This window comes from Chaetodon trifascialis, chromosome 9 (genome assembly GCF_039877785.1).
Source record: "Chaetodon trifascialis isolate fChaTrf1 chromosome 9, fChaTrf1.hap1, whole genome shotgun sequence".
In the NCBI taxonomy this organism is placed as follows: Eukaryota; Metazoa; Chordata; class Actinopteri; order Chaetodontiformes; family Chaetodontidae; genus Chaetodon; species Chaetodon trifascialis.
The window spans coordinates 25,688,206-25,702,919 of NC_092064.1; the positions used below are offsets into that span (position 1 = coordinate 25,688,206).

The 14,714-nt window shown below is 40.9% G+C and overlaps 1 protein-coding gene across 4 annotated transcripts in view; it reads left to right on the forward strand.

The window, feature by feature from the left end:
- tenm4 (teneurin transmembrane protein 4) overlaps window positions 1-14,714 on the forward strand; it is a 146,445-nt gene that overhangs the window by 57,893 nt on the left and 73,838 nt on the right. For 3 of the 4 annotated variants that reach the window (XM_070969824.1, XM_070969821.1, XM_070969822.1), the window contains 2 exons: window positions 7,837-8,086; window positions 11,231-11,466. In XM_070969824.1, coding sequence (XP_070825925.1) covers window positions 7,837-8,086; window positions 11,231-11,466 — 486 coding nt within the window. Of the gene's footprint in view, window positions 1-7,836; window positions 8,087-9,954; window positions 9,971-11,230; window positions 11,467-14,714 lie in introns of those variants that run through there. The other variant, XM_070969823.1, reaches the window with a different exon arrangement.

The window sequence follows — 14,714 nt, forward strand, 5'->3', positions numbered from 1 at the left end:
ACAGTAGCAACACGCTGGTCACCCAGCAGTGACATGACTGTGCTGGAGGGGACATGGGTGGGGGGAATTGGCCTTTACCGTGGCAGATTTGTCTCATAACAATGACACTGATTTGCATAGGTACAGCATTTAGGTTGGCCTCAGGCTGTCACTAAGGGGTAGGAGAGGACTGAGGAGGAATTTCCTACCTTAGTCATCCACAGGCTTTGTAAGATTACTTTGAATTTGCATAGTGCAGCATGTTTCTGTGTTTCTCTTGCTAGTGGGTGCAAAGGCACTTTTTCTACTTCTCCTGTGTACTTTTGACAGCCATGCTCTTGTCCATTCTGAGGACCCTTCACCTTTTTGTAGTTACATATGAATTAGTTGTAATTTATGCAAAATAATCTTTTCTTTGAGACTCTTCTTTGGAATTCTTCATTGTTTAATCACAGGAAATCTTTGACAGTAAGGAGCCAATTACAATCAGAGAGAGAGCAGAGAAGAGCCTCCACTGTTTGTTCACTTAAACCACCTAGTGAGTCGTGTCAGCCTGCTCCACGCCTTCTTGCGCATTTCCCACATCACATCCAATTACTTTATAAGCTTGCAGATTCTGTTTATTAAAATCTTGGATTTTTGTGATAGCTGGTGCTTCTCTATTTAAAATATTTCCAGGCCCCAAAGCTTTTGTGGCAAATAATATATGTAACTAAATAACTCTGTCAATCCAAGCTGGTTTCACCATTTCAGGGAATGAAATGACTTCATTAAAACTTGTTCAATGCGTAGTGACACTTTTCCCTTCAGCTACATAAACCTCATCTTCTCAAGGTGACAAACCGAGAGTGAGCCAAATAGGTTGTGTGGAGAGTGGCATGCAGAACAGGGTTATGGACACAGAACCGCATATCCAATATGATTAAACCAAAGATCACGAGTTTCCTGAGTTGCTTTATCAAAGTTATGGAAACTGAATTCTAATGATTTCTGTTTCATGCAGCGGTTGGAATTCTGGTTGGGAAAAAAAAGACTTCATGTGGCCAAATGTAATCTGGAATTAAGTATTCAACTCAGGTTTTCAGAGGGAATTACATGAGCAAAAAAGGTAATTTAAAAGCCACCATGGTGAAAATGACTGGAATATGAAATCAGATCTCTTTGACATACAGGTCAGTAATTGAAGAAATCTTCACATTCAGATTTGACATGGTGCAGGAAGTATTTACTTTTTTACTGCTAGTAAACAACCACAGAAAACTGTGTATGCCTAAAATAAGTGGCTCACAGTATATTTGTTGCACTGGAAAACAGGTGCCTTTTATCACTTCAGATTAGATTTGCTCAAGGTCATCTTTGAGCCCACATACAGAACTTAAAATGTTCTGCTGGATTTTGAACAAGTAAACGCTCTCAGCAGCATATCGTTATTCACATTAGTAGCCTCTAAGGCTGCCTTGTTTATTTTTTTTTTTGCGGGATCCTGTTTTCATTTGGAAGAACACTGAGCCAGGGTTTCTGTAAGGCTGACGAGGCTGCTCACTGAAGCCTGCAGTCCTTTTGTGAAGCATGTGTTTCGCTGTGGCCCTCGGCTTTCTCTGAGGGGCTTCTTCCTGGGGAGACTGCCAGTGGGAGCCCGCTGCCACGCTGAGCAGCAAGATCTGAGACACTGCAACCTCCCAGTATTAGCATCTCTTAATGCAAAACAGCATGGGGTCGGCCAGTGTTGGCTTAAGTGCAGCCGGGCTCCCTGGTGAAAGGGCCAGCACACCACCACCTCACAGCTGACCAAGCAGGAATGCCGAGCCGGGTAGAAGGCTCGGGGATGCGGTCGTGTGTGAATTCAAATAAGTCTTCATTTGAACTGCTTAATCATCCCTCGTCTGCAAGGACGGGGGGAAATGTGGTTAAAAGAGGTCATCCCAGAAAGTAATTCATCCACAGACACCATGAGGAATGAAAGTATCTGAGGCTAAATAATAATTTAATGAGTGGCACATGGCACTTGCATGCCATGCCCCTGTTTTTCGGAGTATGTGAAATTTCAGTTTTGAGTTGACACATCAAAAGGAATTGGCTTTTCTTGATCGTGAGTTATCAATGAACTGGAGCCAACAGACAGTTTGTCCGGTTCCATTCAACTTGCTGTTTGTCAACGCACAGATACCACAGATAATGCATTTTGCATACCTACGTAGCTTCTTTTCATTGACATAAAGTGAGATGCATTACTTTCATTCCATGATAATTGCAGACCATCTGTGCCCTTTTAGAAAATCTTCAACCTCTTGATGGATATGCAGCAGAGTGACAGACTGAACAGAGCATACATAACCACTTGTCTTGTTCTTGCTAAAGAATGACAGAAAATCCATTTGATCTCAGAAAGGGAGAGAGAAACATATGCCAGGACTAGTCCTAATGGATTAGATTGCAAACTGTGGTAAATCTCAGTTTGAAAAAAGAAATAGAGTATATATATATATTATTTCATTTGTTTTGTCTGATAAATAGATTTTTTTCATTATGTTCTTTGTATGTGTTTTGTTATGTTTCAGTTTACTTTTGCATTGCCTTGTATTACCATTTTGCCCTACATGCATAGAACATATGGTATGAAACTGTTTTTCTTGTTGCTTGCCTCATTTGTTGTCCTCAGTGAAAGCTGGTGGCAGGGTGTTATATACTTATGTATACAGCAACAGGGTTTTCCTCCAGTTAGTAATCAAGTTGAGCTTATGTTTGGATTCAAGAAGGTCTTTTCCCCTTATTCCCACAGAGAGAGCCAGTGGAGAGCTGAGCGTTATACCCACCATGTGTTGTTTGTGGTACCTGTTACCTCTCAAATGAGTCCAGGAAAGACAGCTAGTATTCCCACATGGCTCTTTCCTTCAGACTTTTCTAATGGTGTAGGAAACAGCAGGGCCAGCAGAGAGAGCCAGCTTCAGGGAGCCAGGAGTGCAGCTTCACTGCCTTCATGATAAATTCTATTTGTATTTTTATAGACAAATGCTACTCAACTGGAAATTCTGCTCCTGTGATTAGCCATAGGGGCTGTAGCAGTAAGCAAGATTCAATGATTTATCGGGACGCTAGAAAGCTTTTGATTAATTCTGTATTGAATGGCTCACACCTCGGTGCGTCGATCGGGTGTCCGGGGCATGTCATATCACTTTATTTCATCAGGTGTGACCATTAGTGCTGCGGATTTTAACCACTGTCCTTGTTCAGAAATAGACCTTCTCCCTGGACAGTGCACACGGTGGCAAATTAAGTGTGAGCGGATTGTTCCTCCACATGTCACCAAATGTGGCAAAAATTATGCCACTGAAATGTTTTTCATGTGTGGGTGATGTCAACCAACTTTGTACATTTAATAATTAATTAATGAAAGGTTTAATTTGACATTCATACATGTTACAGTTACTGCAAACTTACAAACAGGTATCAAACAAATTAGTTTTCCATTTGAACAGCACATAACGTGCATATGGAGAGTTTGACGTAGCTTACATTAATTGCTCCTGACAGCTGAAGTGCTGCTCTCTCTACCATCTGGTAGCCACAGCTCCACTGAAATATGTATCTAATAAAGTAAAGGCTGGTCTTTTACATTTAGATTTACTGCTACAGTGTGGTGTGTTGAATTTTGTCAGTGACTGTTGTTGCTGATTTTAGTCAGGCGGGACCTCCACCCACTCATATGGGGGGTGAGATTTGCAGGAGTCCCTCTGAGTTGTGGCAGTATTACTGACAAGTCGACGTTTGAGTGCTATATTGCACAAATTTAGTCCAAGAAGCAGGATTTGTTTTTTTCCTAACCCACTAGGTGCAATTTTCTGTGCATCTCTTGTGCAAGATAAGTGGTTTTATTTTTGTATAACTCAGCTGGTGTTCGCTGAAATCACAGACACAAAAAGAGTTTCTTCCATAAAAAAACTCAAGCCTAAACTTTCATGGCTACACATTTTACATTTTAATTAAAGTAGCTGAGTTGCAGTTACAGCAACAAGGCTACTGGCTTATTGTAGTGAGTGCTGCACACCTGCACCAATAAAGGAAGCATGGCAATCCCTCAGATGAATCACACTAATTACCATGTTTATGACATTTTGAATTATTTATTTTGTGGGATTTGTTGATTTCTATCACTTTTGGATAGAACTCAGTACAGTCTTCCCAGTAATCCACACTGCAGTCTGCACATAATAAACACATTAAATAAATTCACCATCAACTGTTTAGAAATATACAGAACATTTAATTTAGCTATTTTAATACCATTTAGAGCTTCAGCATCAAAGCACACAAAATGATTGAGATGCACGTGCCAGATTTTTCATTGACTTAAGTAAATTCAGTTGTTCATAGGTAAATGGTGAACAAGCTCACGGATCTCACAATATTCGCAAATCCTGGATTCTGAACCCTCAACAGAAAATACTAACTTGTTCCTTAATCCATTTAAGTATTTTAGGTGTTTGAAATATCCTGCATTTTCATGAAAACTCTGATAAATTAGTATTAGTTTTAATTTTATGGTGTAGTTATGTGATACCTCACAAGCTGTCCGCTTGCTTCCCAGCAATTATACCATCTTACCATTACACAGACATTCCTGTTATCTCTCAGGGTGGAGGGTGAAGTCCTAGCTAATGAAGTGGATTTGCCGTAATTACTTGTCTGGAATAGCATCAGGAGGCCTTAACCAGTGCATACATCTGTTAGGAAGAAAAATGAAAAAGCCACATTCCCGGAATGAATGGATATCTTTAGGCCTCTGTTTTGAATGCCATGTGAAAGTTTAGCTATTGTACCAAAGTCCCCCTTCTCTGTCTCTCTGATAACAAATGAATCTCCTTTTCTTGCCAATTTCGTTGTGCAAGGCAGGTCAATAGAAAACCATTAATTTTTTTCTGTCCTTTGGATAGTAGTGAATAATTGTTGCTGAATCGCCACATCTGTGGGGGTCGTGTTGCCCCGTGCTTTGTCTCTTAAACTGTCTTGTTTCTTGTCTCTCTGTTTATTCCCACAAACATAACAGTGACTACTTGCCTGGCTGTTGAAGGGCTATTGGTTGGACAAGGACAAACATGCATACAGCCAGGCAGTGGGTTTTGATCATGATGCAGTGCTTCTCTTTCTGTAGAACATGGTCTGTAATGCATTGAAATGGTGATGGCTTATATGCAAAGAAGTAGGTGAGTTTAGTGAGACTTCTGTGCAGACTGCAAAGCATTTTGAGGGCACTACATGTAGAAGATTCTTTTAAATAGTTCATAACGCTGCATGGCTACTGAGAAGTTATAACAGATGAGAACATTTGAACTTCCAGCAGAGCATGACATAAAGTATTAAAACTGGACTTAATCCACTTACACTTGGAAATTTGATTTAAATGTAGATTATGTTGTCATCTAATGTTTATGACTGTTATGTTTCAACTGAGAAATAGTAATACAACGTTATATATGTGTGTGTGTGTGTGTGTGTGTGTGTGTGTGTGTGTGTGTGTGTGTGTGTGTGTGTGTGTGTGTGTGTGTGTGTGTGTGTGTGCGCATTTGCGTGCACAGTGTGAATTTATTTGCAAAAGTGATTTGGTCTTTAAACAACTATTTCCAGTTATGGTGGTTTTTCCATGCAGAGTGGACAAAATAACAGGAATACCAACAGTGTGTTGCTAGCCCACGCAGGAGACTTGCAGTCAATAATACTTTTATGAAGCTTACATCATAAAATTACATATATTGATTAATTTCTGTGGTAGTTTTTGAGACCGTAGCATGACTCTTAAGATGTATTGCAAGTACAGTCCTCAGAAAAAAAAGTTACCACATGTCAGAAAAATTAATTTCTTGTTGCCCCACTCTTGCTTGATCGTCGTAGGAAGTAAAGTATTTGTTTACCAAGCAGTAAATGCATTCCAGGGCAGTGATGCATTTGTCCTTGTGATATGTTTCAGTGCGTATGTCTGTGCTGTCCCTGTATCGAATTAGCATAACCTTATTAATGGCTTTGGGGATCAGGTACATTACTGAGCAGGAGGGAGGTCATCAACAACTGTGTGGTTTTACCTCGCAGTACTCCATTGTTCATCAAGGCCGTGGTGTGCGTCTCTCTCAGTGGCTCAGCTAATTGCGAGGGCAGCATTGTGCAGAAGTGCTCAGCATGGAACCATCTGTCAGTGCAACAGATGCAGGTTATAGCACTCTCTCCAAAATGAAAAAGAAATGAAACAATTTCTGTCAGGGGTTCATCCTGTGAAATATGTGAACTATGCGGCAGTGAGCCAGATTCACAAAGAATCTGAAGATGAAAAACAGTGGTCTCGCCATTATTTATGATGGTTATGAAACGTACAGAATGTAAATAGACATTTAGAAATGTTGATTTTATTTAACAAACACTATCAATGTAGGTATGTGTGGAATCGTTAAGTCTGTAAAGCACATGCATGTTGACCGCCTCGCAGGAAGGGACATATTTTTATCTTGTTTTTCCTTGCTGAACCATTCATTAACACATCACCTGTGAACATGACGGGCTCGCTTTCCACTTCCCTAAAATGCCTCCGTACTAACGCTTAATGCTCCTTTGTTCTCAGCACAGCCAGTTTTGCACCTCAGCAGTTTATCAATCTGCCTTGATTGACACATGTTGAGCAGCTTCATGTTCTTGACCTCTAAAAAATCTGAAATGACTCAAAGCTTCTTGACTGCCACGAGTAAGTGTCGCTTTAATGAAGGAGCTGATTATCCAAAATAAGCCCTTCTGTGTGTCTATATTCCACTCTCTCTGCTGTAAATTGGCAATTTAGTGTTGTGGATATCTGTGAAATAAAGGAGGCTTGCTGCCATAAAAGAAAGCCACTCTTTCGCTCTGTGTAAAGCCAAGAGTTCATTGATTGATGAATGGCTTAGCAGATGTGGAAATAAATGGATACAGAGTGCACAAGGACATTGGTCTTTTATCTTGTGAAGCGCAGAGCAAATCAAGTGCATATAATGTACAGCTGGACCACTGGATACAATCTGTTTGTCTAGACTTCATACCTAATATTTTGAAATTGTCTGATGTGAAGACAACAGAGCTGGCAGAAGACCTAAAGAAACTAGTTTTGGAACAGTCTGACCACAGGTATCACTTCTAATAAGGTTGACCACCGCAAATCTGATCATGACGTGTAGCTGACAATGGCTGATTGTTGGCAGAACAGATGATGTTAGCTCATACTTTTTGGAATTCAGTATCTTACATTTGCTTCCATTGAGTTGTGGCAGTAGTTAAAGATTTTGTCCAAAAAGAGCACAGATGCTCAAACATCCTTCTCTGGCCGAAGAAAAAAAGCCTAAAGAATTGGTCAGTTTCAAGAAGAGGCCAGATCGTCTGTTTACACAGGAGCCAGTGTCTGGTCTGAGTAAACAGTCCCGGGTCTCTGCGGGAGGCACAGAGTACACTCTGTTAGAGACCAGTTGGGAGAAATAATGAGCAGAAGAGGGACTTAAGAGCGGTTGATGTGAGAGCTTTGCAGGTCTTCAGTGAATTTAGTCTTAAGTTTAGGAATTAATTTATGGGCTGCTGGTAAAACTATGGCTAATCATTCATTAATCAGAATGTTGAGGCTCAGGGAGTTAAAATAACACCATGAGCCTGCTCGCACACACGCTTCCACAAATCTTTTGGAATGTGCATCTTCAGTGGATCTGCAGTAGTTTCAAAACTGTGTGTTGGCGAGCAAACATGTCTCAGTTTGTGCTTCCAGAGATTACCAAGATTTAAAGAGCATTAAAACAGTGGAGTCGTTATTATTTTAAAGTGTCTCTAACGTGTTTCATTTCTTTGCTCTTTCACTTTCAGACGGAGCCTTTCAAAACCACTCTCGGCTGCGGACGCCTCCTCTACCACTCTCCCACTCCCACTCGCCCAATCATCAGCACCATGCAGCCTCCATTAACTCCTTGAACAGAGGGAACTACACTCCGCGGAGCAATCCAAGTCCCGCGCCCACAGACAGCTCGATTCCCCCCGAGGGTCCCGCCAGTGGTCAAGACTCCGGCAGCGCACAGGACAACTGGCTACTCAACAGCAACATCCCCCTGGAAACAAGGTACTGTGTAACTTGTTTCCTCGACAAAGTATAGAGATGTTGGCATCTGTAAGAGCGAGCCTGAGCCGGTGCCGGTGAACACAGGTTTTCATGCTGTCTGCTCCATATTAAATTGCCACGGTGCTAACATGGAGCAAAGCAATAAAATGGAAACTACCCTGCTTGGGGCAAAGGCCTACATTTGTGATGAACATGGTTCTGTGGCAAACAAGAGAAAAGTCCTGTTTTTGGGTTTTCGTGTAATGTTAGCAATACTAACAGTGGAAGCTATTGAGTTTAGACAGCAGAGTAATTCTAATCGTGTTGGATATGAAACAGTTCTTTCAAAATTATACCCAGGCTCCCGTGAGCAGGCTTCATAGCTCCTCCACTTCAGCCCTGAGTTTTATTTATTTCATATTAATCAGTATTCACTTCTCTAGCACATTTCTCAATAGGAGGCTCTTGTGTGAAGTCGATCTGTCGAGTGTTATTGTAACAAAGGGAATATCTGTTGGTTTTTTTTTGGCTCGTCTCATTGCAAGGCGGTATGAAATCCAGAATAGCAAGGCAAATTATTTTGATCCTTCTAATGTTCACATTTCTCTGCTAGCAGTAGAAAAACTCCCCCCAATCAGGTCCCCCGCTGACCACATTTCAATAAAAAGCACTTATGTGGCCTTTATTTTTAAGGAAGTTATTATAGATTTCAAAATTAATTTCTCTTTATTTGGATGATTTGATTATTATTATCAGTTTATAGCAATCCAGTGACAATGTTGAGACCACACTATTGTCTGTAGTGTATCAAGTAAACACATTGCCTTAAAAAACTGTTGTTGACGGGAGAAGAGGTAATATCTAATTTGGCATGGATAAACAACCAGCCATGAACAGAATTACTGTCTTTTCCTTCACTTTTTGTGAGATGGCTCAGTCAACAGGAAAATGAGCGTCAATTTCAGCTGGTAGAAGGACGGTAAGTGGTATAATGACTGATTACACGTCATCCAGCTCCAAAGTTAATCCTGCACAGGTATTCCCTGTGGAGTAGAAAACAGATGGTGTGGAGAATGGATCTGCAACAAGCAGAGTGCTGCTCAAACCACATATATAGTGTTTATGACCTATTGCTTGGAAAAAAGATCCATGACTGAAGCTCCAATAATGAAATTGAAACCATTAGTAACATCCACACGGACACAGAAATATTAAATGTCACCTTTACCTAGTTAATAGTATTACAATGGCCCTCTGTGGCCACTTCTGTGAAATGTAATGATCCTGATGAATTCAGCACTGGTAGGTCTTATCCTGCTCTGCCTCTGGAGGGATGCCAGCAGCTGGTTGGTCCTGTCCACCATTTTCTGCCAAGCATCTCTCCCTCTCTCTCCATTAAAAGTTGCATTCTTCCCCAAAACACAAACTTCAGAGCCTATGATCAGATCAGGGATCAAAAACAAGGCTTTTCTCTTGTACCACTGAACGTGTTCAGCCTGCCCATTGCATGAAGTCACTTCTCCATTGCATTGCTGCTGTGTTTCCTTATGGAACAGAGCTCTCACAGGGGGGAGTTCCTGGAGGGAGAAATGAGACATGCACCTGTAGAAACCTGAGAATTGACTGAAAATGTGTTTTTTTGGCGTGTTGCAACCTTTAAATGAAAAACAACTGTACTTCAGGATGCCTTCCAGCGTGAAAACTATGAAACTTTGATAATGAAAATGAAATCCAGGTAATAAAAAGTGTTTTGTCTGAAATACGTGTTAGAAACTTTAAGGTTTTTATTTGTAAGTGATGCATTGTTTTCTTCCAACCACAACCTTAAAGGAGCCAGAATACTCTAATGTTTATCAGAGAGGAGCAAGACGCTTGCAGAGAAGGGCAGGGCTCGTACAAAACAAGGTATGGCAGTGCCCAAATGAGGGGAACAAGAGAGATAGATGTTATTTGTCTCACACCTTTGTAGAAGTAGTTCCATAAGGGCCTTGGTTTCTTTGTCCCATGCCGTCTGTCCATTTGTAAGTTGTTGTTGATGTTGCTTGGTGATCACATACTGTACTGGCATTTCTGTGTTTCTTGCACGCGCATCTCACACTAGCTTCATATCCATCTTTCCACCTGTGTGTAGAAACATAGCAAAGCAGACATTCCTAGAGACTTTACAGGACAACCTCATAGAGATGGACATTCTAGCATCAGCACGCCACGATGCCTCGTACAGCGACGGGTATGTTGCATGCTTGCTATCTGGCTCACACTCCTGTCAGAATCTGCTTTGCCATGAAAACAATAGTGATGCCTGTGCTATTTTTCCATCAAACATCCTCTGTTTTGAAATGCTGTCAATCATCAGTGCGTGTCTCCTGCAGTGCTAGAATCTTTGCTGTGTTTGTCCCGTCCCTGTTTAATACAACTAACAATTTGCATCAAGTCACATTGTTGGGTTGTATTGCTTTTGATTAATGTTAAGCATGACCGCTTTATGAAACACAGTTGTCCGTGTTATCTCCTATTTCTAGAATAGGATATGTCAGAGATTTGTCCAGATATTTATAAATAAACTCCGGTCTCAGTGACTTTCCACATCATACATTGTAATGTGACATTCAATCACGTTCATGTCACTGTCGCTCGGGAGCTTCTTGTAAACTTGTCAGTAAAATGGCCTTGACAACAGTGCTGCTGCCACTGACTCTCTGATGGGCTGCTCATATGGCTCTTGGACATGCTGCTCTACACATGTTTTCTGAGATAGCCAGCCATGTTCTTCAAGGGTGAATAAATCTTCTGAAGTCCATGCTGCAAACTTATATGCTGTATCTCTTGTCGGGCACAGCCTTGACACATAGTTACTGGGAATTACTCCTCACCACACTAGCATGAATACATAAACAAGAGCCAGCTGCGGTCGCTAGTCCTGTAAATTAGATTTGATATTGATTCACAGTTTCAACTGAGCACAATCCAGTATGCTTTAGTAGTCTCACTAACCTAGCAGTAGCGTGACTGTGGTAACAGCATTGAATATGCTTGGAAGCAGAATTACTTACCAGAGGGAGGGACAGCACTTGGATAGACAATAACCTGCAATATAATGATGATAGACATCACTAAGAAATGAGTGTTTCTGTTACGACTAACAAGAAAATGTGTTTTTTCCAGGCACTTCCTGTTCAAGCCAGGCGGAACGTCACCCATGTATTGCACAACATCACCAGGATATCCTTTGACCTCCAGTACGGTGTACTCGCCTCCCCCACGCCCTCTGCCTCGAAACACCTTCTCCCGACCTGCCTTCAGCCTGAAGAAACCCTATAAGCACTGCAACTGGAAATGTGCTGCTCTCAGTGCCATCCTCATCTCAGTTACACTCCTGTTCCTGTTGGCCTACTTCATTGGTGAGTCACCTCTGATACTTCTACACACCAGGGTGGGTGCCTCTACCTATCCGCCCCCAGCCCCACCCCCAGCCTAACTGCAGACACAGGCTGAATCCATGCTCTGTTGTGTTCCCTCTGCCATCCGTTTTAATAGTGTTGAATCTGCGTTCTGCACCTTATATGAGCATCGTGATACAGGGACTCATAGATTGACTCCTCGCCCACGCACCTCATCCGAAATAACATTATCATTCATAGATTGACTCCTCGCCCACGCACCTCATCCGAAATAACATTATCATTCATAGATTGGGTTGACTAAATCTGCAGAGATGGGCAGTCCGGTTTCTTGCTCTTGCGAATAGGTCAGATAGGGAATGAATTAAAAAGACATCAGCCATCACACAGGAGAGGACTGCACATTTAGAATATTCATCTTATTTGATTTAAGATCCCCTGGCCAGCATACCCAGGTCCCCGCTCAGTAAGGACTACCAGCTGTGATATCTGAGTTATGCTATTAAATCAGTTCTGCTTTCTTTGACTGCTGTCCTTCCCTGAGGGAATGATATTCATATCTGGAAATAGTTTTCTATTTATCTATTTCATCTGTATACAAAACTGTTGACACAGTATCTCATGAGTAAAGGTGAAATATTCTGTAAAAAGTCTTATTTAAGTTAAAAATACATCTAAGTGGATTCTGGAAGTAATTGGTGTGATGTTGTCTGTCTGTATTTCATCACGCAGTAAACTGTGTTACTAACTCCGTGTTCTTACTTGGATTTTATGTTGATTTTCTTGTGGTCTGTTCAAGCACGCTGGCTGTCACTGCTATCACTGCTAGCTTCCCAGTTCATCTTATGTTTATTTCAAGCAAGCTGTCGCTCTGCCAGTAATCAAGTCTTCATGGTGGCAGAGATTTTTTTTTTAGCTGTTCTTTAATTCTTCCCAAGACCTGGCACTTAAAGCAAGTGTTCCCAACATTTTAACTAGCTACAAGTGAAATCACAGTTGGTAAATCGTTTGGTGATTGCACAGCGAAATACACATTTGCTTATCAGAGAATATTTGTTGTTATCACTACATGTTTAAAGGCCGGGTGACAGGACTCCTGTAGTGCAGTGAGGAAAGAGAAGACATTATCTAAATGTAATGCCAAACAGGTATGTTTGAGGTCTGGATTTAGATACTGTTTAACATCATTGTTGCTTCGGTTGGCAGACAGTTCCATGGATGAGGGGATCTACATGAAAAAGCAAGCAGCACCTTTTTCTTTCAAGTAATGAAAGTTCCGCCTGGTCCGTTGTTACAAATTCAAATAAGGAGTTGATACACACTTCTATTTAATATATTATATTTTACCATATAAAGTACATCTGATTGGCTGTGAATACCTGTTTAACATATAAATGGTTACACTGTCTCACACAGAAAAATTGAAACCGTTTTTCAAATAGATGGATGGTGAGAACGTTGTAGTTCATATGCATGAAGTCAATGAAAGAACAACCAGATCCTTCTGCATGGCCTTAATCAGTGAGATAAATGGATTCTTCATTGAGGACATTTGTTAGAGATACGCATTACACCGTAAAACTCACAAAGCTATCGTTTCTACTTCTCCTTGAGGCCAGAGGAACTAAAATCTGATTATTCATTTTTTTGTCACCGGAGCCATTTAAATAGTTTCATTTGAAATTCAGATGGATTTAAAAAAGAATCAGCTGGTTTCTGCTCATCGTGATTATCTACGTATCCAGCTATTTGAAATCAGCGGCGGTGGATGAGAGCAAGGTCTGGTTTGGGTTGCTGTTGGCGTCAGCAGTGTGGTTTGGCTGTAGAAGTAGAGATACAGTATGTGTCTACAGTTTACTGCTTGTGACTTGGCCAAAAGCCAGAGAGCCCCATCATCCTGATAGCGCTTAATCAGACTGTGTAATTATACCCTGCAAAACTCATACCATCTCCCGATGCACCACAAGTAAACATGTTGGAGACCAAACCTCACCCTAAGATCGGAATTTCCAATCAAGAATGAGGGCCATGTTTAATTAAAGGCTGATGAGAAAATACATTTAATTTCAAGTGTAATTAATTATTGAGGCCTGTAATTGGGAAGTCTGGGTGAGATGTCTAATGAACCCAATTATGCCTCATGACAGATGTTTTGACTTGCAGCATGGTTTTATTTTGTCACCGCTTTGTAAATTGGCACATTTTGAAGTGCAAAAAGGTCGGGGGCTTAAGATGGCACTATTTTCTCTGTGGTCGCTCGCTCATTAGCACATTTGTTATATGTTCCTCATTTTAAGGTCATCAGTATCCTCCTGTGTTCACTTCCATTCACCCTGGGTATCTACCCAAGGACAAATAGGTTGGGCCCGAGAAAATGTTGCACTGCATGCTCTGCAACACAGATTTTACCTGTTTGTGTCTCTTTCAGTTCTTCAGAAAATAACCGCTTTCTTTCACTTTGGCTTTTCATGTTTGTACTGTTTGTCAATGATGACGTTAACTCGAAATAAAAGAAGTGCTCCTTCAGCTTATTTGTAATCTTAAAGAAATGCTCCAGTGCTTTTATCATGAATGTTAAATCAATTTTAAATATTGCCTATACCTCAAGACCAAAAACCATTCAAGTACATAATTGTTACATGCAATGAAAGCATGAAAAAGTGTTTGTTCTGCTTTTAGTGAAACTCCCATTTGTTTAATTTGCTGCATTCGCATACCACTGTGCACAGCTACAAACCCTGGCTATGTCTTCTAGGTTTTAGTAATATTTTAACACAATATTTCTGTCAGAACAAGTGTTTATCCTACTAATGTGCCTGCACAACATTGCGCATATTATATGGATGTAAAACAACTAAACAATGTACTGTATACTTTCACGTCACTGGCAAACACCAGTTGAAACAATAATCATCCCCCTCTCATTGCGACTAATTGGTGAAAATTAGCAAGTGTGGTAGCCACATATAGCTGCCAAACATGCTGCGTTAAACAGCAGGCTGTGTGTTGTTGTGATGTAGGGTTTCCATTTTCCATTTGCTCAAAAAGTATTTATATGTTAACAAGCAAGCTTCATTCACAAATCCCAAACCCAGGTCTGACTGTTACCTGTGCTGGCAGACGGAGGGGACTGCTCCGTCTGCCAGCACACACAAAATATGGATCTGGATTGGCTGCAATAGACAAAGATTTGTTGGACTGTTGTTGCACCACATATTGATCTTTATAATTATAAAGGCATGGTGATA